This window comes from Enhydra lutris, unplaced genomic scaffold (assembly GCF_002288905.1).
Source record: "Enhydra lutris kenyoni isolate GAN:26980312 unplaced genomic scaffold, ASM228890v2 scaffoldscaffold39, whole genome shotgun sequence".
NCBI classification, from domain to species: Eukaryota; Metazoa; Chordata; class Mammalia; order Carnivora; family Mustelidae; genus Enhydra; species Enhydra lutris.
The window spans coordinates 18,200,529-18,224,080 of record NW_019154123.1 but is presented as its reverse complement, the minus strand read 5'-3'; the positions used below and the strand labels follow the sequence as shown (position 1 = coordinate 18,224,080).

Genomic DNA, 23,552 nt, shown 5'->3' with positions numbered 1-23,552 from the left:
CCCCACTATTCCTGGTGTTCTAGTCCTCAAATCTCACTGGTTTCTGTTCTTTTCACAAAAGCATGGCCAAGGGTAACTTCTGTCCTTACTTGATTTCCATTCTATTTGGGAACCTCAGCAATTTCAATGATCCTAGGGGACCTACCTCACTGGCCCAGCTCCACACATAACTTTGTGGGGGGTGGGGGCATGGAGAGGTGGTAGGTGAGAGCAGACATGTGATTTTGGTGGTATAGGTACCTGTTTGACATCTCTGAGCTCCAGTGATCTCCAGAGAATAAAATAAACACCTGCTCTGTAGATGTATCTACTCGCTCCAACCCTACCTTCCTTTATTTGAGGAGGGCAGGGAGATAGCGCAGAGAGCTGGGTCATAGTCTCTAAGGATTTCCCATAAATCACCTCCCTTCCCATAGCCCCTGGGCCAGGAGCACTAGGGAAACATTGCCCACTGTTCTCTGTGCAGTCCTCACCCACATGACCCTTGGGGGCTGTGGATGTCCCTGGCAGAGGACCCCCCCCCCCGTCAGCCATATCCTGGGCTACCAGCATGGCCATAGTTTCTATCTTTTTAGCCTGGCTCAGAGGGCCACAGGCCACCACCACTGGGCAAAGTGCGTTTTTAAGAAACCATCTGAATTGGAGTTCATCTTCTGCCAGACGCAAAAGTAGCAGATCTAACCGAAATTCAGAAGCCTGGGATCTCACTGCAAGTGAGCACTCTCCCCAAGGAGCTCTTCTGAGGGTGTGAGTAAAGTTTCCTGGCTCCAAATTGTCAATGGGCCAGATACCTCTGTGCAGGAGACCAGCCTCCCCCATCGCTTTGTGCCCAAGAAGAGAGCGAGGGTTCATTCCTATCTTTCTGGGTAGCTCAAGAGCTTTAACAACTATCACTGCCAGAGTCAAGAACTTTACATTGATTACTAATTCCAGTGAGTGGAGTGCCAAGATTCGCAAAGTGTGGTCCCTGGACCAGCAGCAGCAGCACCACCAGGCAATTTCTGCTGAGTCAGAAAACTCACCGGTTGGGCCCAGTGGTATGTGTTTTGACACACCCTCCAGGCGATGCCAATGTGTGTTCAAGCACGAGACCCACTGGGATCGTGGATGAGAACAAGAGCCCAGTTGCCTGAGTCAAAATCCCGACTCTACCATAGTGTGATGCTGGAAAGTTCTTGTCTCTGTTCCTTCACCTGAAAATTGGGGGTGGTCAATTACCAGCTACCACTTTACAAGATGTTTGTGGGGAAGAGAGTTAGTAGATGTGAAGTACTTTCACCGCACTTGGCAGACAGAACCTGCTTAGGAGTGTTAGGCCCCATCAAAGGCTGATACTACTATCGGATTAGACACAAGAGGCAACAGAGGCTCAGAGAGGTTAAGGACGGACCCCGTGCTACAGGACCCTCTCTCTCTCTCTCTCACTCTCTGTCTCCTTGGTGGGATCTTACGATGAAACCAAACCCAAGGGTGTGGCACGACCTTCACCTTGACCTTGCTTTGTGGACGGTCAGAAGGCTGGCTGGCATTGGTGGAGGCACAGTGAGAATTTTTGGGTTAAAGATGCTGCCTGAGGAATTGGGTGGTAAGTTAAAATTCATTCCTGTGGAAAATTAGGAGTAGATTAGCCGAACTGCCTAGACTTGTAAGACACTTCATGGATTGAGGTCTTTGGGGTAATTAGCAAATTGTGCATGGAATTGGCAAGCTATTAATAAGGGGAAGTTTTCTCTTCTACTTGCTACATGGCTGGGTTGGGACCCTTTGCAACCATAAACAAATCTGCTGGGACAGTTCTATCCATCTCCTCTTGGCCTCCAGGGGATAAGCACAAGGGTGATGCGTTGAGATGGGGCCCCCCAGCATCAGAGCTGTACTCCTAGGCCAGAAACCTTTCTGAAGGGTCTTCAGAAGGTAAGACCTCCCCCTGTACAATGTTCCCTAGGACTGGGGGAAAAGGCTCATCTCACCTTAAATTTGCATTCAGTAAGCTACATGGGAACTGTGGCTCCTTTTACTGCCTCATGCCCCACCCACCCACCCAACTGCGTATTCACAGACATAGCACAAGCGAGCCATCTAAAATAGGCTTCAGTGGCTTTTACAGAATTGGCCTGGATACGAACTTCTCAAATGCAGTATGCAAACTGAAATCAGGGCTGATGGTCTATTACTGGTGATTGTTTATATCTATCTGCCAGTGGCTTTGTAAGCTGCATATCTGAGGCTTCAAAACCTCATATTTTATTCAGATCTCCCTTTGGGTTCCATCAGTGAGAGAGAGTCTAATATATTCTGCTTCTTGGGAATCACAAGGTACAGAAGGTATTCCTTCACTCCCCTTTGTGGGGAAGAAGGACACCTGTTAAGGATTCTCCTAGAACTTGGGAATGGACCCACTGGGGTCTGAGAACACACACTCTGACACCATTCTATGTAAACCCAGACATGCTTCTGCTCATTTTAATTAGACAGATAAAATTAGCAAGGAGATTAAGAGAAAAGGAGAAATTAAAAATATTTAAATGTTAGGTGGAATTTACAAAAGCGAATTGAACAATGAGGTACAAGAAGGAATGCAGAGAAACACAGACACATTTGAAACATTCCTCGGATGCCACACGGCTTACGCCAGTCCACAGATCAGGTAAGAAGAATTCTCCCTTGCCATCTCTTGAATTGCAGATTTCAGGGATGTGGAAGAACATTCTCCAGAAACACCTTCCTTCTCCTTCTCTTCAGATGTTACCAAGAACAACTAATCAGTCAGTATCATTCTAGAATGGCCCACACTGCCTCCAATTCAAACCACTCACCTGTCTCTTGTCTAAATTTGCAAGCTCCTGAGAGTTTTTTTTCCCCTTTCATTTTATTTTTCTCCCTGCCCTCTCTCCCCATTGAGCCCATGGGCCAACTGGGCCAGTCAACACCAAACCAACAACACGTTCCAGCCCCTTGGGATTTTCCGGGGGCAAAGACTTCCCGGTTCTTCTTTCTTGTTTGCATCTGTTACGAACAAGCACAGTCATTTTAGAAGACAGACATACATGTGTGTGCTCCTGCACACAGAAACAGGTTTTTCTTTTTTTTTTTTTCCCCCAATTTGTGGTTTCTTTTTCCTTTTTGCAGAAAATGCAAACAAAAGAGAAACAAGGTTTTCAATTGAAGGTACATCTCTTCTTCAATATGAAGACATTAATTGAATTCGTTGGATCCCCCATGCAGTGGTCAGCAAAGTCCTTTGGCAACTGACAGACGACATCTGGAGACTCAGGAGCTGGGGTTTGCTTGAAGGAACTTCCCTACAGGAGTCATGAGCAAAGGGAAATGGATGTGGGAGAAGGGAGAGGGCTCGTGGGGAGGAGTACAAAAGGAGAAAAGAATGTCATTGGTGAGGAAGAAAATGGAAAACTGCCTGTTTCTTCCCTCTACCTCCTTCCCTTTCTTCCTGTGGATGTGTGACTCCAGACCCCTGAGGGTGGGAGCGAGTTTACTCTTGGTTCCCCTGATGCGTATTGTTTTGTCTTCACTTTCGTTGAACGTCACCTTTTCATATTTTTATGATCACAGATTTGGTTTCCCACGGCATCTGAAACATGCTCTGCCACTGAGAAATGGAGGTTGCCCATTAAGAACAGGTCCAGTTTCTTCTTCACTGATGTAATGCATTTCTCAGCCAAGAAGCCTATCTTTCCAGAACATTCCACAGTGGTAAACCTCTGGTGTCCTCTTGAGACTGGTCCTTTTCCTTCCTCTCCTCCCCCCAGAAAATGAGAGTTCTCATGCCATTGCCGTTGGTGACTGACTCATCTGGACCCTCATAGAATGAATGCTGTTCAGGATCTTCTTCTGATGACCTGCCAAGGTGACCCCTATTCTCAGGAGGTCTCTGGGAGGGAGAAAGCCACACACAAAAAAGGCACTTTAGTGTTAGGGCAACTTTTCATAGATCAAAGCTAGTCACAGAAGGCAAGTTCTTGATATAGTTGGACAGGCAAATAAAAGTGTTTAAAATCCAACACTCAAGTTTACCCAAGTCTTTGGCAAGTGCCTACCTAGATATTTTCTTGCTCAATCTCACTTGCTTTATGCAGTGGCCCTCATCCCCAATGGCCTCTCCCACTTGGACAATCCTGGAAGTGTTGTGCCCTGTTCTTCACCTCTGGGTTCTGAAGCAGCCCCTTCCTTGTGTCCCTGACCCTACGTGGACTGGAACTTTCCTCTGTGTTGTTTTTTTTTAATACTCCAAGCATACACTATATGGGGCTTTAGTTATGCTGTGGAGCTTTCTGCCTAAATTAGTGATCACCCACTGAGATCGGAAAGATGTGGGGTTTGCTGGGTTTTCTGATGTTTTTCCATTTTCTGCCTCTGTTTGAATTTTAATGTCATGAATTTTTAAGAAGGGTGATCTCAAAATAACTTTCAAACATCTGCCCAAGCAGGAATCCAAGTAATGTGTTTAGGATAGGGGTTTGGATCGGCTTCATCTTTAAGCTGTGAGTCTTATTAGGATCAAGTTCATGGCTTATATTTAATTTTGGGGAGACCCATGCATCTTTCCCTAGTTAGTAATAAAATAATAATAATATAGCATTGTTCGAGTACTTCTCATGTGCTGCATACTATCTCATTTATACCTAATGAAGCATTTAACGAATATTGACAAAGCACTCAAAGTCCATAATAATAGTTTAAACAGTAATTGTTTCTCATGTGCATCCTGTAGGCAGGCAACAGGCCAAATGCTTTGCTTGCACTAGTCCATTAACCTATCACCACAAACCAATGAGATGGGTACTATTACTGTTTGCTCATTTGTGAACAAGGCAAGTAGGGCTCAGAAAAGTTAAGTAACATGCTCAAGATCACACAATAGACAATTGGCGGTGGCACTGGGTTAGAACTCAGGACTACCTGGTTCTTAGCCACGCTTGTAGAGCTGCTCTTAAAACTCTTCTTAGCTCCTGCCTCTAGGTGCCTATGCTCCCCTCAACCCCTCCTTTCAGCTGGTGGTCAAACACCTCAGGAAAGCAGCTGGCTCAGCTTGTTGAACTGTCCATGTCTTTTCAGCAAACACTTCTGAGAGGCATGCTTGAATTTGGAATTCACAAATTGTCCTGCAATCTATTTTATTTAGTTGCTCATGTACTTTTTCCATCTTTTATCTCTCAAGAAACCAACTACATTGTTCCAATAGTGTGCTGATATTTTTTATTTTAAACTTAATCCCTTAATTTTTCCTTTTCTGGACTGAAGGAAATTACTACATTTGATTCCTTCAGTCGTGGGGGATTAGGGGGTGATGGCCTCACACTCAGCTGTATCATGGTGGGGAAGCAGGAGCAGCCCCACCAACGTGAGCACCCACTTCTGCCCCTGAATCCAGGCTCTCCAATCCTCTAGGACATCCATGTTAGCTCTTCAAGATGGAGAACCTGGTTTGCCACTGGTAAGTGCTTCTTCTCTTTTTGTCTGTTATTTTTTTGTTTGTTTGTTTGTTTTTGGTGGTGCCTGACAATAATTCATGGTGACAGGGAGTGCCTTCTTTAGGCATCAACAGAAAAATGAACCCACATTTAAAAAATGAATTCTGCTGTTTCGTGGATCGTAGGCTAGATGCACGCTAAAGCCATCTTGTTGGAGAAAGTGGAGGTTCCATCGTTTCTGGCAAGAATCAACCTCAGAGAGGTAGAGCAGGACTCCGGGAAGACTGACTGCAAAGCTGTTGCCCAGGACAGAAGCTGTTCCTCTGGGGTTCAGCTCCTGGGGCTGGATGGGACCACCCCTCTCCCCTGGGACCCAGCAGCTGGCCCACCGCAGGAGGAAATCCCAGCACTTAGTATGGTGCCTGGGACATAACAGGGGACCCGTAAGTGTTTGCCAATTGCAACTTTGCCAATTGACTGATCCTCTAACCTGGGAAACGTGTGTCACAGGCCACCAGGCCCCATATTGTCCATACACATTGCGGGTCAGGTAGCCAGTGAGGCGCCCTCTAACCAGATGTGTGTATTCAAAATTTAACCCTTGCCGACTTCAGTCCAGTGCTTCCCAGCCTTGGCTGCACATGAGAGTCACGTGGGGAGTTTTAAACATCCCAATGCCCAGGGCTCAGCTCATACCAATTAAACCAGAAAATCTAGCAGTGGAAGTCAGGCATCCATATTTTTTTTGAAAAGACTCCCAGGTCATTTCAGGGTGCCACAAAGTTTGGGCACGCTGTGCTGCCAGGCCGAACTGGTAGGAGGAGAAGGAAGTGGCCTTCAGGAGAGAAGGCTTTAGCCCCTGCTTTGCCACTCGTGAGCACTGAAACTTCGGGTGCTAACTCACCTCCTTTCTGAATCTGCTGAATGCAAGGGAGGAGCTAAGTAATTATTTCCCAAACTACCACGCCACGAAACCCATCCAAAAGATGGTTCCACAGTATTTAATAATTTTAAATGGGTTTCTTTCTTTCAGGATTTCTCATGGCCTTTACAATGCTAATATGTGTAGCGAATCTCCAAAAGGGTGATAAAGTGTTCAGTATTTCCCAAATTTATTTGACCAGGGGACCTTTTTTCCAAGGAGAACCTATTAACATTTCCCAAAACGGGTGCTGCTCAGAACATTCTTGGGGAAGTGATGGACTAATGGATGTTAAAGACCCTTCCTGGCTCTCATTGTATTTGAATAATTTTAGTTTCCGTATTCCTCCATCCTCCTGTGGGAGCTGCAGACTGGTAAATAATTGGTGGGGGATGGAAACATCTGCTCATTCACGAGCGCTATCTAAGTATGGATCCGAGCTCCCCACACGTCTGGAATTGTTGCTGAATCAGTGCAGTACCCCTTCCTGCAATGTTGCTGAAGGTGCTGGCTGGCTGTGTTCTCTCCATCTGGATGTTCTTTTTGATGGAGGAGAGACCCTTGATGATGAGACAAATGACCTATGGCTGTGACTTGTGACTTTGGGACCAGGATCGATCTCAGCCTCGCCACCCGAGCCCTCCATCTTTCCAGGGCCCTTCCCTACCAGGCCGGGTTCTATACAGAAGTGGAGCTCTGGGGGTGAGGCCAGAGAGCAGGACTGGTCCCCTGAGCCACAGCACAGAAGGAGACTTGGTCCCCGCCCACAGGTGGCACAGAGGTGAACGCGTGTCACTTACTCTGATGTCATCTGGGTGACCAGCTGGAGGGAGGTGAAGCCAGCGGTGAGGAAGCTGTCCCTATACTGGACCATTTTGATGGCACTGAGCCAGTCATCCACGGTGGTGAAGGCCGTGAAGTCTGGAATGGAGCGGTCTAGCAGGGGCTGGGAAGGCCTGTGACAGAGAGACAGAAAGAGACAGACAGACAAGGGGGAAGTGAGCCCACAACTTCAAAGATGTGTGGACAGAGCCACACTCTGGGCAGACAGCAGACTTCATGCAGGTTGAGAATTCCTTGCTGACAGGATGCAGATTACTGGGGAGGCCTGCACTGACCTTCTTCTTTCCTTCAGAATTCAGGAGTCGAGGTGGCCCCTCCCCCGCCTGTGGGCCCTGCTACACATCAGCTGGGCCAGACAGGTAGACTGAGGCAGCATGCAGTCTGGAGGGAAGAGAAAGCCTGTACCTCCTTTGCAAACTGGGATTGAGGAGCTTCACCATCCAAGAATATGGTTCTTTTAAAAATATATGAAGTATACTATAACCTTCCCAAATCTATAGGTAACATTTTTTTTTTTTCCTGGTTCTATCCTCAGCTAATTGAAATCAATGGAACAGAGCAGCCCTCCACTGACCTTCTCTGGCACATTCTCAAAGGAACTCAACCCACAACTCAACCCACAAAGCAGGGTTACCCCTTGACATATCCATCAACCCCCAACACCCATGCCCAGTCCTTCACCAAGAATTAAAGATGTGACCTCCAAAATCTCTTGAACTCATCCACCTCTTTCTGCACCATTGCTCCGACTTAGGACCCTACCTTCTCCATCATTATTGCTGCAATATTCTCCTGCCCATCTTCTTCACGCATGTTCCTTCTTCTGTAGGAACATTCTGTGTAGAACACTGTAGCTGGGTGTTCTTTGAAAAATGCAGGTGCATCATGTGCATAACCCTCACCCTGATCCAGAGCCATGTCAAACCCTTCAGTGGGTGCTTGCTGCTCTGAAAATCAAGCCCAGAAGCCTTCGCAGGGCCTACAGACTCTGAGTGTCTGGCCCTTGCCCACCTCACCAGCCTTAGCCCTGACCCAGTCCCCTCATAGACTGGACTCTGAACACATTGACCCTGTCCTTCCCATCCTTGAGGCTCTGCATATGCTGTTCCTCGGCTGGGAACACCTGTCCCTCTCCTCAAATCTTCCTTTCATTTGGTTCATGCATTCCCTCCCTTCATCACTCAACTGGAAGAATGCTCATCAGGGATGCGTCCCTGATACCAGGTAAGGTATGTGTCCATGCTCTCCAACACCATGCACCTCCCTGTCATAGTGGCTATCAAGGTCTCAAGTCTGCATTCCTTTGGGTGATCATCTGGGTTTGGCACTCCTAAATGATTCTAAGCTCCAATAGGGCAGGAATCAGGTCTATCTTGTTCATTCTATACTGCTGGCAATGGGCACGGAGCTTAGCATGTAAGTGCCCAGTAAACTTTGGTTGAAAAGATCAACCAATCAGCCAATAACACTGCAATGTTAGAAAGTAACGTACAGCTGACTGTTGCTGACAGGAGCCCAAAGTCATTCTGTGCATTCTCTCATAACAATCCAATGGCTTTGTCTATGTCCCTCAGCAATCAGAGCTTTTACTTGCCAATAAGTAGGCCAAGAGTCTGCAGCTCTACCTGGTGTGGTTAACAGAAAGGGTGCCTTCTGGAAATAGGATCTCCCAGAAGTGGGGCCTCATTACCACTCCTCAATTATTACAGAGCCAGCAGAAGGTGGAAACCCAGATGGGTATCTTGATCTCTGCCCAGAGCCCATGCTGGGAGTGGGGAATACTTTAGAGAGGTGGAACAAAAAAAAAAAAAAAAGGAAAGATGTCTTGGAGTTTCTTCCATTAGTGGATAAACTTAGGCACCTCACCCTTACTGTTAATATATCTAAAGGCTAGCAGCCTTGCTATTGGGCCTGCCCCCAGCAGTGCGACCACCCACACCTAGGAACCACGCCATTCTGTGAGACTCACACGGCGGTGATGGTTGCCACAGTCTTGAGACTTGCCGGGTTCCGGATCATCTTGTCCAGGGTGTTGACAATCTCTGCAAAGCGGGGCCGACTGTTGCGGTCCTTCTGCCAACAGTCCAGCATGAGCTGGTGCAGAGCAGCTGGACAGTCCATGGGTGGAGGCAGCCGGTAGTCCTGCTCTATGGCATTGATGACCTGCAGTGACGCACATGGTGACAGGTAAGATGGGGTGAAGAGACACCAGCAGTCATAAATTCATAAATTAGCCCCTAAGGATGGAGCTTCCCTGAATCAGGGGCTCTCCTTCCATACTCATGTACCTCTCACCATAATGGACTGTATATGTACTTGGCCTTTTGCCCTAGACTGTGGGCTCCTGGAAAGTAGGGATCATGTCTCACTGTTCCTTCATGTCCCCAGCACGTGCAGCAAGGCCTGACACACCGAATCTCTGTATGCTTACTGAAGGATGAGCTGGTGAATGGCTTGAACTGTACCGGGACATCAGGCACCATTCTGCCTTGTTGGCAGCTGGTGGCACGGGGCAGTGATGAAGCAATGGCACTGGGGAAACCTAGTGAGTCTGTTAGTTCTAAAGGATACCCTGCGAAGCCTGCGGTGGCCTGGTCCTTAAACTGCTAAGGGAGGGAAGGAATCAGCATTTGATAGAGAGCCTACTCTGTGGCAGGGCCCTTCTCGAAGCTTCCAGTGCTCTGTTTGCCTTCTTCTCCACGATGCAGCACCATGCACTGGGTTGAAGATAATTTGGCTCCGTAAACTGGTTAAGTACAATGACAGCGGTCAAAATAACCTGGCGAGTGAGCTAAAATGAACCTTCCTGATCAGGTTTTGGTAATTTGCGCAGTCTCCGGGGGACAATTTTGTTCAGATTTCCAGATCTTTAAGTACTTCTGCCTACTTTTCATATGTTGTAAGAGTTGTTTTTTTTTTTTTTAACACCTTACTTCTTAATTTCCAATTCATTTAAATCAATTATGCCTCCTCTGTTTTTTTTTCCATCATCGTGAAGATAATTGTAAACGACCCAGTGCTAAACATGTGAATTTATTATGGTTCCCTCCTACCACAATGGAATGCCTGGAATACAATGAGCGCCTTGGAGTGATGTTGCAAAAATGTACCTATTGAAATGGAAATGTACTCACATTGTAATATTAGGTAAAAGAGCAGGCAGCATAACTGCAGGTTTAGTATAATCTTGCTTTTGAAAAAAAAAACAAAAATCAAAACAAAACAAGAAACAGTAATTACACCCATGCATACAAAAGACCTTGGAAAGATACATACCATGGTGTTAATGACGGTTGCCTCTGGGCAGGTAGACCCAGGAGTGCTCTTTATGTTTCTCTTTTTGCCTGTTTGTGTTTTTATTTTCTATAATAATTATACATTGATTTTATATTAAAATAAACAGCTCAAGCACCTTAAACAACAAAGGAAATAATTTGGAGTTCAGGGATTTTCAGGTGTTTTTGCCTCTACTTTAAAAAAATGTCACATTCATTTCAACTGATTCTTCTTCTTCTTCTTTTTTTTACCTTGTAGATCCGTCAGAAATTAAGCATTTTCAATCAGTTTATATTTTTACAAATTCTATGCCCAGTATATAGGACATGAAGTGGGGCATGAAATAATATGACCTGAAGTCATTAGAGATAATCAAGGTGTATTATTCCTTCTCTTCTAGGTGGTGGGAAAACCAACAAGCATACAAACCATACCAATATTAGCACTATCCACAAACTGGGGACTGGGAACATTCACTTTTGCATAATATGTTGTGCCCCTGACAGATTTTTACCTCTGCCAAACTCCTGCCAATCAAATCACCTCTCTCCTCTTAGGAGGGCATTACAGCCCCACTTCCCCAGGCACACAGTGCAAATAACCTGCCTGGGGAACCACAGTTAGGAAACGGTAGGACTGAGAAGATATTGCAGGAGGGTCTGATTTTAAGTTTGGAGTATCCTGAAGCCCACGTTCCCTAGGCCTCTGTGGGGCTGCCACTGTAGTCAGCCTGGAGAACAGTCCAGGAGTTGATGTCTTCATGACGGCAAGCAGGGGTATGGAGCTCAACCAAGTCATCCATGAGGAAGGGTGGCCGGGCAGCCTTCCCATAAGCCTGGCTCATAAATTGGCACCTTTTTCTAGTTCCTTCTAGGCAGCCAGACTGAGTGGCCCTGTCACAGAGTCCCTAGTCACTGTGGAGACAAGTGGGATTATCCACTGAATGGCTCTTCTTGGGTTCCTTAAGGACGAGCTATGTAGGGCCAGTGGGAGGGTCTAGTGTCTATTCTCAAATCCTCATCGGGCTAGGGGCCCCCAAAGTCTTCCAGTGTAGGGCAGCTCATGTTCCTCTAAACTGCTGGCATCTCTGCTCAAATTATTTTATGGTAGAGCCCCAAATAGTATGTATTCCCACTGGCAAGTTTCTCTCCCATCTGCCTGTTACCGGAAGGAGCACCAGAGTCAGGGCCCTTCAGCAGGAGGCCCAGCTCTATGGCGTGACCCGCTGACCCATGCACTCCTGGGCAGAGCGCCATGAACGAGCCTCGGGGACCCGTGCACACAGTGGATCATCTGTCTGTAATCTCTGGATCAAATGCAACTGAGTTACGCTTCCCATGTCTCCTCTGCACGCCCCCTCATTGGACATGTTGAAGACCGTCCCGCCATTTGCTTTTGTGTTTCCTCTGTTCGCTTGGTAGACCTTCTTTCTTTTCAAGAGGACATCAGAACCACTGAGCCCTCCTCCCCACAGGTCAGCCAGGAGGCAGACCCACACACAGTGCTGGGGACGGTACAGCATCATAGCTAAGGACAAAGACATTGGTGGCCTGGGTTTGAATCCAAGTTTCACTTCTTATTTGCTTGAGAACCTTGGGAGAGTCACTTGACTTCTGGAAATTTCACAGATGAGGTTAGTAAAAAGATTAGATGACATGACGAGGATTAGATGACACAACGAGGTGATGTCCAGCACCATACACGTGAACAGCAGAAGGCATCATTTCATCAGATGGGGGCTGTCATTCCTACCACGTGTAACACAGTAGCTGTCTTGGCAAAGGGGGTTACTGTTGCACTTCTGGTCACTTGAAGGCCTAGAAGGTAGTGTTTGAGAAGCACCAAGCACATGGTGGGGGAGCTAATTAATACCAGATCCTTATTTCTCACCTTCCAGGATAGAGGATAGTCACACTTGTGTTTACAAAATGGAACTTCATGCCATTTGCTATTTCTATTAGATCATTTTGTTGTTACTACTTGAATTGATATTCTGGAAGCATGGGTGCCTTTTGTACATTGAAAAAAAAAAAAGCCTTTACCCTTCACCCCAAAGAAAAAATTATTTTGATCATTAATTGATTTATCTGCTGCTTAAGTCTTTCATTAAAATGCTGTCACTTTGGAGAATTTGACTCTTTTTAAGGATCTGGGTATTTTCCAAATTTTCTGAGTATATAACTTACAATCAAATTAAAACATCATCATTTCAAAAAAAGAACTGTGGTCCTCTAGTGGGGTTTGGGGACCATTCTTGGTCACGCCTGCCTTGCTAACAGGTGTGGAAAACAGGGAGGAGACAGGGAGAAGCCCCTTCCATCTGGCCAGCCAAGGGCTGTAAACACCAGCTACCATGTTTGAACTGTGTGAAAAGATACAGGCCAAGCTTGGGGGCATAGAGTGGTCATCTGAGCAGACTTGGAATTCATCGGAGTGAGTCCTGGGTCCCTTTCCTTGGTCTGTAACAGGATGGGATAAATGGCTGTTGAAAACACTGGAGATTAGAACGAGATCAGATAGCATCTCCAGAGAGAAGGGAAAGCGAGGGTGTGGGAGTAAGAGAACCAAATGAGGTAACTGTCACTCGGGCAGAATAGGTGGCTGGCTCCCTTGGAATGTTCTGCAGCAACCTTTGGGCCTGAAGGCCAGCACAAGCCAGCACCCTGGGCCCTAGGAGGCTGGGGCAGGGAGGGGGGAGGGGCTGCCTTTGTTCCCCTGGACCTGGAGAAGGCAGGGGCTGGGAGGGGACAGGGGCTGTTGGTGTGACCCCACTGCCTCAGAGAAAGTGACTGGTGCTTCTTGGGAGAGGAGCGGGGCCCCTCCCCGGGTCCTCCCATCCTCTGTGGGCTACCAGTGGCGCCCAGACAGGTCTTTCTCATTAGCGAGTCCAACGGCACCTGCTCCACCTTCCACAGGGGAGACCGAAGTGGAGAAGCTCAGTGTCGTGGAGGAACCAGGGCAGAGGGGGTTAAGTTGAGCTCTGATGTTTCAGTAAAACCGCAGCTCCTCTCCACAGACACTGCCACTCTCATTATCTCTGTCAATCAGATCCAAGCAGCAGAACTTCCAAGTTCTCTCTCTGGCTGACAAACTCTCTGTACATGTTCAAAGACCTTCCTGGGCTCCGGAAGCCCAATTACTAGCACTCCGACTTGCCTCTGCAATTCCCTTTCTTAAAGCCTTTCAATTGTCATCTGTAGAATCCTCTACTGCCACCACCTCCGTGGTTTCTGACGAGTGGGGCTGCAGCCCGGGGCAGCCGTGGCCCCTCCTGGCTGTCTCTCAGGCCAGGCCTTTTGCGAGGGGGCGAAAGGCAGCCCCACCTTCCATCCAGAGCAGAACTGCCCTCGGAGCCATGTTGAGGGGCCTTGTGTGGGAGAAATACCACAAAATTGGAATAAACTGCTACTTTGCACATGTTCCTCTTCCCTTTGAGACACAGCTCAAGAGTCAAATATCCGGAAAGCCCTCCTTACCTCCTCCTTCTAAGTGTTCCCACCGCCCTGTGTACGCGCCGCCGGACTGTGGACACCCAGGGACAGAAGCGGCAAGCACCATGCCCAGCAGTGATGAGTGTTTGCTGAATGAATGATTTGGGAATTCTGGAAGTCTGCTATCAGAAGTTCCATTTGTTTTCAGCCTAGGTGAATTCATCTGCTGAGAAGATCTTGAATGTCAAATCTCGCCTGGCAGAAGGTTTCAGAATCCATTCTTTGCGTGCTGAATTGTTCTTAATGGGATTAAAGTCTCAGGGAAGGGCTTCCATGTTTCTGGATCCCATTTATTACTCTGACGGTCTGGATGGGACTGGGGGGGCCACTGATTTCATGAATGCAGCCTCAGCATCAATTCTGACACTTTCTGTTTTGACATGTTCCAGGGGCGGAGGTGAGGCATGGATAATCAGAGATGAGAGGGAACCCACATGCCTCACAAGGCCCTGGGACCTAGTTAGCCGTGCAGCCCTTTTACTGGGCCCCGGGCTGACGCCGTAGCACCCCTGGAGGCTGGGAGGAGCCCAGCCCGTCCCCACACTCCCCCTGGGAAAGCTTTCCCGAGCCCCTACACAGCCACTTCTCCTGATCTCAGCACCTGCTGTGGCTCTAAACCTCGGGCGGGACAGAGGGCTTGCCAAGGCCAGGTTTCTCAAGTCAGCCATACCTCAGAGCCACCCAAGCAGGGAGGTGTGGATGGTGAGCTGGTTGCCCAGTGGAGCAGATGTGCGCTGGGGATGGCCCTGCCCCTCCAGCCGCTAGGTTGGGAAATGCAATAACCGCCCCCAAGGGGATGGGCGGAGTAAGCGGAATGGAGCAATGCAGGTTTAGCAATCTGCTCCGCTCCAGAAGAAGGGCAGGTATTGAAAATACAGAAGTGGAATGGTCTGGAGGAACAGCCCAGGACCAAAGGCGGTGTGGAAATCCAGATATGACTTTCAATTGGGGCCTTAGCAAAGCAAATCATCCTCAGAAGTCTTCCTCACCTTGCAGTGGTTATGAAGCAAAGGGTCCCATCTGGAACACCTCTGCTTAAAGCATTCCAGATGACTCTTCCCCTTCCTTGCCCACCTCTGTCCTTGGAGGGCAACCTGGAGGGGTGCTGATCACCTCTGCTCAGACACCTCTGCTCCTGTGGGCCATCTGAATGTGACCAGCTTTGGGAAGCCCCATCAGCTCCTCCTTCACTGAGAGGTGACAGAGCCCCCCCCCCCCCGCAAAGAGTAGATTTTCAGGAAAGAAGGGTCCTTTAGGATTCCTGTCTTTAAAGCAGAGTGTGAACGACGGAGAAACTGCAACCGGCTCAAGGCATCACATTTGTTAGAGCAGACAGCTCCGCTCGCCCTCTGTCACCCATGGCAGGCCGGATCTCCTTCTTCATTTGGGCCTGCCCTAGATCATGGTCCACAGTCATTCAGAACCAGCCCCTGGGGCTTCTGGGTTGGCCCAGGCACCTTTACGGGTGCCTGTGGGGCTATTGGCATTACCACATCTCCATGCCGGACTCTTGGATTAGCCCAAACACTGGTGTCAAGGGGTTCCTTGTACCCCTGCCCGGACACCTCAGGTTCAGATTATAAGGCCCTGAGCTGACACCAGATAGGAGGGCTGGCATGCCACTGCCTATGAGAACCCTTGGCTGGGGATTTGTGGCAATCGGTTACCGTCGATACTCACATCTTGGTTGGACATATCCCAGTAGGGTCTCTCTCCAAATGACATGACTTCCCACATGACAATGCCATAGCTCCAGACATCGCTGGCAGACGTGAACTTGCGGTAGGCGATGGCCTCTGGAGCTGTCCATCTCACGGGGATCTTCCCTCCCTGGAAAACAGAGAAGTTGGTCAGCCCAGCTGTCAGGTTTCTAGTTGAAGGCAGGAGAAAATGAACTCGGCCTGTATGTCCTTTCCACTCCCCTCAGGCCTCCTACACCTCGTGAATTATGGTAGCCAGAAGAGCCCACCCCGTATGGCCAGCTTCCATTCTGCACCCACGTACAGGGGTTGGGTGGTGGTGGGGGATTTGTGTGGCCCGTGCTAGTCTCACACCATACCTAGGCACGCCACTTATGAGGTGGTTGCTGTACTGAGGTTTTGTTGGTCCCCAATTCCCTGCACGCTGATCCTAATGTTGAGTCAGGGGGAAGCAAAACAAACACAAAAAGGAAGAACGTGACAGGCAGTCCTTCCTGGGGGCCTTCTACTACAAGTTCACACCCTGCTGCCCCCTACCCCATTTTCTTCGTGTTCCACCTATCGGGGTTGCGGGGGCTGGTTTCCTCACCCTGCAGCTTGAGGACAGCCCTGGGCTGCACTGGGTTGAGCAGCCCAGTGCCCAGGTCTCTGTAGGCGCTGGCCACCTTCCCTGCCTTTCGGTGGAGGTTGATATTTGGAGGCTGGAGATAGACTTTTCACTCCTACGTCTGCTTCTCCTTCTTGCCCTCCGAACCCACACTGGATGTTTCCAGCTTGGCTCTCTGCTTGGCCCTTAGCTTGTCTGCCAGACCTTGGCCTGTTTTGAGTACCTAAAGGATGGCTATCCATCCATTTTCTCCGTCAATGTTAGGCAGTGAGCCCTACTTCGTGCCAGGTCCTTTTTGAGGAGCTGGTGTTCCAGACATGAGCCAGGCATGGTCCCTGCCCTCAGGCTGCACAGGGAGTGGGGAAGGAAGACAAGAAAACAGACACAGAAAATGGGTCATTCGCAAGACAGAAAGTGAGGAGGGTGAGGCCGAGGCGGAGACAGGGTGTCTGAGGACTAGAGTAGACTCCCTAACGTAATAGTGGGTGGCGAAGGTGGCCACGCAGCCAGAGGACCAGTGTCCTGAGGGTTTAAGAGCACCTGGAGCCTTTGCATGGGTCTGGAAACCAGTACAGCTCCACTCAACCTATGTGACCTTGGGCAAGTTACCTAACCTCTCTGTGCAACTCCTTTTCATCAGCAAAATGGGGGGAACAGTCTCACCTATGTCATCTGATTGTTGGGGGGATTATGTGAGTTCCTATCCACACAGTGCTTGGGACAGGGCCTGGCATGCCGCATGCATGAGAACTGTTACTCCACTCTACCCTCAGTCCCAGGGGACAAGCAGCAGAAGTTCACCAGGCAAAGACGGGGGAGGAGGGAAGCCCAGGCAGGGAGGAGCTTGCACAGGTGCTGGGATGAGAGCGGGGATGATAACCAGCTGCAAGGGGGAGCTGGGCATGGCTGGAGCTCAGCCTCCCCCAGGGGGAGAGAGGGGCAGGGGCAGAGAGCAGGGGATGCCCTTGGCTCCTTGGGGTGAAGTGGGGGCACTCACCAGAACTGCCCTCCGCAGCTCATCCCTCTCTAGAACAAATACGATCCTCATTCTCATGTCTTCCTGCCAAGGGGCAGGCTTTCCCTCCCCAGCCTTTCCCTCTGCCTGGGCTCTGCCTGCACAATACATAGACTCCCTCCCTCCCCTCCGCAGCGGACTCAAGCCTCCACCCGAAAGAGGCTATATTTATACTGACCACTCCGGATCTGTTCCAGTCACCAAAGATGCATGTCGGACTTTGGCAAAAATACCCTTAAAATGTGTAAGTGGTTAATCTGAGTGCGAGTGACAGAAAAAGGAGCAAGCAGCAAAGTGTATTTATATCTGGTTTCCTGACCGGGTCTGGGAGGAATAGGGATCCCCTACCCGGCCAGGACCTCCCCAGGTACACATCCAGCTTCCTGCAAAGGAGCCAGCCCTGATTTCCCCTGAGGATGACAGCAGGCCTTTGCGGTGGGAGATAGCCTCTGCTCAAATGCCAGCATGACAAATGCCTGGAGGGCAGGCCTGGGCCTCTGCTGCACCCAGCTGCTTTGTTCTCGCTGTCCCCAGAATAGCAGTGGGTTCACCGGCTTTATCTACCAGGCGCCCATGGCTGGGAAGAGAGGGATGAAAATTCAGCCAGTGAACCAGGAGTCATTGAATGCCTGGAGGCCAGGGTCTGCCATTGGAGTGGACTCCGCACCCGGAGAAGGCTTGGGCCCAGGGGAGGGGTTTCTGCTCTCTCAGAATACCTGGGTTAAGTGAGGCAGGAGAGAACAGGAGTTTAATTAATGTGACTGTGTGTGTGTGTGAGAGAGAGAGAGAGAGAGAGAGAACGGGGCTCTGTGACTGAGTACTTACTTATCAGTATGTGTGAGAGCAGAGTGGGAGACGGAGAGAAAGCTTGGCTGTGTAGGTCTGTGGGTAAGAGAGTTCGGGCTTATCTTCTGTGTGTATGTGTGTGTCAGAGAGGGGGAGGGGGTGTGAAGTGGCTCTTCTGAATTTCAAAGAGGTGGTTTGGGAGTCTGAAGGTGTCCTCTCTGCCAAGTCTGGAGCGGACCCCAGGGGCTGCCGGTGACAGCTGTTGAGTTGCTCCCTCTTGCATGTAAAGTGGTGGAGCTGGGCCTGCTGGGCCTGCTGGCAAAGCGCCTCAGCCCTCCCGCCACCTTGCGTTGCCAGGCCTCACTGAACACTGAGTTTGGCCTGTCAAGGCCACCGCCCCCCACCAATCCCAGTAGGGAGCAGAGCCTTCCAGAAGAGCTGCCCTGGACAGACAGGTGACAGCTTGTCATACCAGCTCTTTCACTTAGCCAAGAGAGCAGGCCGATGCTGACCTCCAAGGCAAACAAGAGGAAGGGAAAGCGGGTGGGCGGCGGGGTGCAGCTCAGGGATGGCTGCTTTCCTTCCTGGGAATTTTAAACTTCTCTCAGCCTTTCAAACATCACGTCATCTGTGTTGCCTTCTGATGCTCAGGGGTAATTATGGTGAGGATTATTTAACTTGTCTTTGGTTATGTGAAAGGAAAACTATTAATTTAGGTGTAGTGACCAGCCCCACGGAGGGAGACTGGAAGAAAAGTTAATGGAATGGTGTTACAGCAGGCAGGGGTCTGCTAGAGAGGACAGTCCTCCTGCTGGAAGAGAAGTCTGGGCCGGAAGGCCCAGGGCCAAGGTACTCATATGATTGCAAAGTGCTCTAGGAGTCACTGGCTCTCACCAAAGCAGGCATGAGGAAGGAGCACAGAGAACGAGTGATTTGGGAAGGAGCAGGAGGGAAGAATTCTCAGGGGTTGAGGAACAGATGAGGCTCATTGGGAAGGAAACTGTGTCCACATGGGCAAAGAAAGGGTGACACTGGTCTTCAAGGGCGTGCTGTCCCCAGCACAGGGTTTCTTTCTCCAAGACACCAGATGACTGCTATTGCCAGGGACGTGAAGACAGTCTGCATTCTGCAGGGACCCAGTTTCCCCAGAGCTGCCAAGGGGCCACTGCTGGGATGTGGGGGAGGAAGAAGAGAATAGGAGGGAGGAGCATCTCACCACCATCAAGGCCCTAATCTCCCCAACAGGACTTCAGACCCTGACCTTCCACATGAAGCTTTACACTGAGTGGTTGTGCTGCTGAGAAATTCTTCAAAAGTTTGAAATCCACTGCTTTAGAATAATCATGCTTTCATCCTGGTATAAGGCAAACTCTAAAGTGTGTGTGCGTGTATGTGTAATTTGATGAACTAAGAGAAGATATTCAGCAGGGGATTAATTCAGCAGTGGGTTACACGCAGCTAACTCACACCTGCGTGGGACCACCAGGTCGAAGGTCTCCGAGTAGAGGTCCATCAGTCCCTCAGCCGCAGCCAGCCTTGCAAAAGCATTGAGGCGGGACCCATGCTGCCCAGCACCCTGGCGGAGAGGAGGCAGTCCGTGGTGAGACTCAGCTCCATCTCAATGATCAGTGGATAGCCCCAGTGTCCCCCAGCCAGCTCACTCTCTTGTCACAGTGAGATTAAACATAACAGCTCATAGCTTTGGTTCTAAAACTCAGTCAATTGTGGAGCTTTGGAGGCCAAAGTCTGAGCATAACACCCATTCCCCTTGCTGACGACTTATCCCAATGATGCCCATAAAAGTAACACTTGTGTGGGTGAGAGGCTTTGCTACAGTGCTTTTCTCTGCCATCTTGTGTGAGATGAAGTCTCAGTGGGCATATAGCAGGAATCCAGACACTCATGAATACTGAGTGTGGTGATAAAAGACTTGTCCGTCAAATACTGGGGCCATGCTGCATGAGGAATCCCCTGGAAGTCTGGAAGCGATAGGTTTATGACCAAGAGCATCATGCAATATCTCTGAATTCTACAATAAACAACTCTCCAAAAGGTTTACAGCATATAAAACATATTGGGATTGTTGGGAAGATCCAGCATGATATATGTGTGAACCACTCAATGTATTATTGTTACCATTAAACAAGATTTATTGGGTTGTGTTTGTTGGATTGCATCCCACTCAGCCCCCCTTCCCCAAAGGAATATGTTCAAGTTCTAACCTCCTGTACCAGTGAATGTGACCTTATTTGGAAACTGGGTATTTCAAAATGTAACCAAGTAAAATGAGATCATACTGGATAGAGCGGTGGACCCAGCAGCCAAGGACTGGTATCCGAAGAGGGTCCTGTGAATACGCAGAGACGGATAGGAGGGAACAATGCAGGAAGATGGAGGCAGAGACTGGAATGATGTACCTGTGAGCCAAGGAAGGCCGAGGATTGACAGCAACAGCCAGAAACCAAGAGAAGGGCATGGGACAAATTGTTCCCTAGAGCCTTGGGAGGGAGCGCTATCCAGCTAGCACCTTGGTTTTAGACTTCTAGCTTCCAGAACAGCAAGAGAAAAAATTGCTGTGGTTGAAAGCGCTCAGTTTGTGCTACTTTGTAATAGCAGTCACAGGAAACTAACACAATTGAGTATATAAATGTTTCTCAGGCCCTAGCTTAGAAGCACCGCGGCTGAATTCCCAGGTAGCTCTGCCACCTCCCGCGGCCCTTAGGGGGCAGTGGGATTTGGGAGTGAGAGGCACTTCTACCATTTAGACTGAACGCCAGCAGAGAAGCCCCGGGGCCCTCAGTGACATTGCCTCCGTGCTGGTGATCGGACCCAGCCTGGTGTACACGTTCCCTTTGTTCAGCCACGTGAGCATTGCGTGGTGAGGACATCAAGAGGCAGCTCCATGGCACTTACCCCGCTGTGGTAATGAGGACAAGGGTCAGAAGGCAGCCTTGACCATGACTTTCCTCCTCCTCACTGGGGAGGCATGGCACACCGGTGGGAGAGTCCACCCGCACTTTATCAGAGGGTCCGCTCCAGGCCTAGGGAGCCACACCTGAGTTGTAGAGCTAGAGTTCAAGGCAGCATCGATACCCTTATTCTTGGCAGACCCAGAGAACCCAGACTGGTGGTTCTCCAACTTGGCTGCCCATTGGAATCACCCTGGAGAAGGTTGGTTTTTTCGCTTTTTTTGTTTTTTGTATTTCCTTTCTTTCTTTTTTTTAAATGCCAGTGGGTATTCTAATTTATTTAGAATCTCTGGTTGTGGTGAAGCCTAAGCACTGGTAGGTTTTAACATTTTAACATGCTTCAGGTGGTTCTAATGTGCAGTCATTAGTCACAGCCACTGGCCTGGAACAGTGGTTCTTAAATCTGAGTGTACATAAGAATCTGGAAGTCTTGTTAAAACACACATCACAGAACTCTAATCCAGACTTTCGAATTTACCAGTTCTGGGGCGGGGGGGGGGGGGGGGGGGGGGGGGGGGAAGTGGGGTTGAGAATTTACATTTCTAACAAATTCCCAGTGTGGTTCCCACAATTTGAGAACCACTGGCATAGACCAGCCCAGCATAAATCAGGGATTGAGTGAGGTTTCTTGATTATGGACTCTGGGCATTGTTAGTGCCTCGGTTGAGAAGGATTCTGAGACTTCATCTGAACTCAGCAAGGAAGAGGGCCATGACTAATGAGCGATGTCTGCCACGGGAGAGGGAATGAATGGCTCTATATATGGCGAGTGTTTGGCAACACTGCACTAAGCCTTGAAAGATCTCAAAATGATGGGGGAGAAAAAGTCAGCAAGCTGGTTTCACCAAAGTTTCCATGAAGTATAGTTGTGACCGAAGGGAAATGCAGGGCTTATTGAAGTGAAGTTTCCGTTGCACAGAAAATGTCCTTCCGGAGTGGCCTTTGGACACTCACTGTGCAGCAGTGACCATCCTGACCTGTGCAGCTGGCCAGCCTGGGTAAGACATCTACCATGAACTGTCAAACAGTCCAGACACTGATGGCCCTGTCCTCAGGGTGCATCCATGGGTCACGCCTTCCTCTGGTTCCCCAGTCACTGGCCACTGCCCGGGGCCAAGGGGTCTAACCATTAAATTAAGAAGGTATATTAGAATGAACGTCTCTATTTAACAGCTCTCAGAAAGTACACTGACCCGTTTCCCCCAACCTAATCAGCAAAGTGATTTTTCCAGATAAGACCGGTATCAGCCAGGAAGGAAAAGCAGGTTCTGCCTAAAAGGTTATCTTTCTTGAGTGTTACCAGCTTCTAACAGCTAGTGGAAATGGCTTCTGGCTGCAGAATCGCAATTGAGTCTATATAATAAAGAGGCTGTTCCTGGTTCCCCAGGAAGCCAGGAATTTGCATGAAAACAGTCTCTCCATCTTCTGAGAGAGTTCATCTGGCCCTGCTGCTTATTTCTTTCCAGAAGCCACAATCTTGATGGTGACACTGTAATTTATTACCGTGCTAAGGATTATGATGCAACATACAGAGAATTAGAACTTGAGGTAGGAAACAGGCTACAGGAACAGGTGAGCTTTTGGAGAGGATGGTCTTATTTGTCATGCAAATGACACAAATAACAGAGAAAAGGGCTGGGAGAAAAGACGACCCAAAAAGACACACTGCGTTGGCTGCAGACAAAATTGTTTCTAAATAGAATGTTTTTCAAAGCTTTTCTTGAAGCATTAGTTGCTCCTCCAAAATGAATGACACAATGTATTTTGTACTAGTAATAAAATATGTGATTTGAATAACTACAAATGGAGAGATTTACAGTCGGTGGGGTCCTTGCTACCAGTCCCCTGAGCTTTGTGAGTGCCGAAACCCTTCTGTGAGCTGCTGCAAAAGGTAATTGCAGCCCAAACATCATTTTCCAGCAGCTAGAGAAAGGCCTATTTGGACATAAATTAACTAAAAATATGCGGATGATAGTGTGTGTTTCATGTGTGAAGAACAGAAAGGCCACTCGGTGACGTTTCCCAGCTGGAAAAAAAAAAATTCTGTTCAACCAACCAGACGCTGTCTCTTTGTACTATAGCAGCCGGGCAAACAGCTGTCTTTTACTACTCGCCCTCAAAATAGCCCCTGATGGCTGAGATGTGGGCAGACATTCTTCTTCTTATTATTTTTGTCATATAGCACTTCTTGAGTTTATAATTAAAAAAAAAAAAGTGTGGAGAGCCCCAGATAAATAATTCACGGGCTGCCTTCATTCACTTGACCATGGGTACCCTCTCTGGTCCAAGCCAGGGAACAATATCACTTCTGCCCTGAAGAGGGCACTCTTCAGAGAATCTGGAAGTGGTCATCGGCTCTGCGATGGCGCCTGACTGGGTCTCTCCTGGTGCAATCCCAGAAACCTGGGCCTTGCTCTCAATGCTCCTGAAAAGCCGGCCTCTCAAGTGAGTGGTTGGATTAAGTGGCCCAGAGGGCTGTGGATTCTCTGCGCTTGGCCTTCCCAGAGGGTGGGC

General features: G+C 48.9%; 1 protein-coding gene across 1 annotated transcript in view; it reads right to left on the bottom strand.

The window, feature by feature from the left end:
* Nucleotides 1-2,455: 2,455 nt before the first annotated feature.
* Nucleotides 2,456-23,552, bottom strand: part of LOC111154967 (EPH receptor B1) — a 288,290-nt gene continuing 267,193 nt past the window's right edge. The window contains exons 13-16 of the mRNA XM_022514925.1: nt 15,642-15,791; nt 9,164-9,357; nt 7,152-7,307; nt 2,456-3,889 (exon numbers count right to left, since the gene is read on the bottom strand). Coding sequence (XP_022370633.1) covers nt 3,781-3,889; nt 7,152-7,307; nt 9,164-9,357; nt 15,642-15,791 — 609 coding nt within the window. The 3' untranslated portion in view covers nt 2,456-3,780. The remainder of the gene's footprint in view (nt 3,890-7,151; nt 7,308-9,163; nt 9,358-15,641; nt 15,792-23,552) is intronic.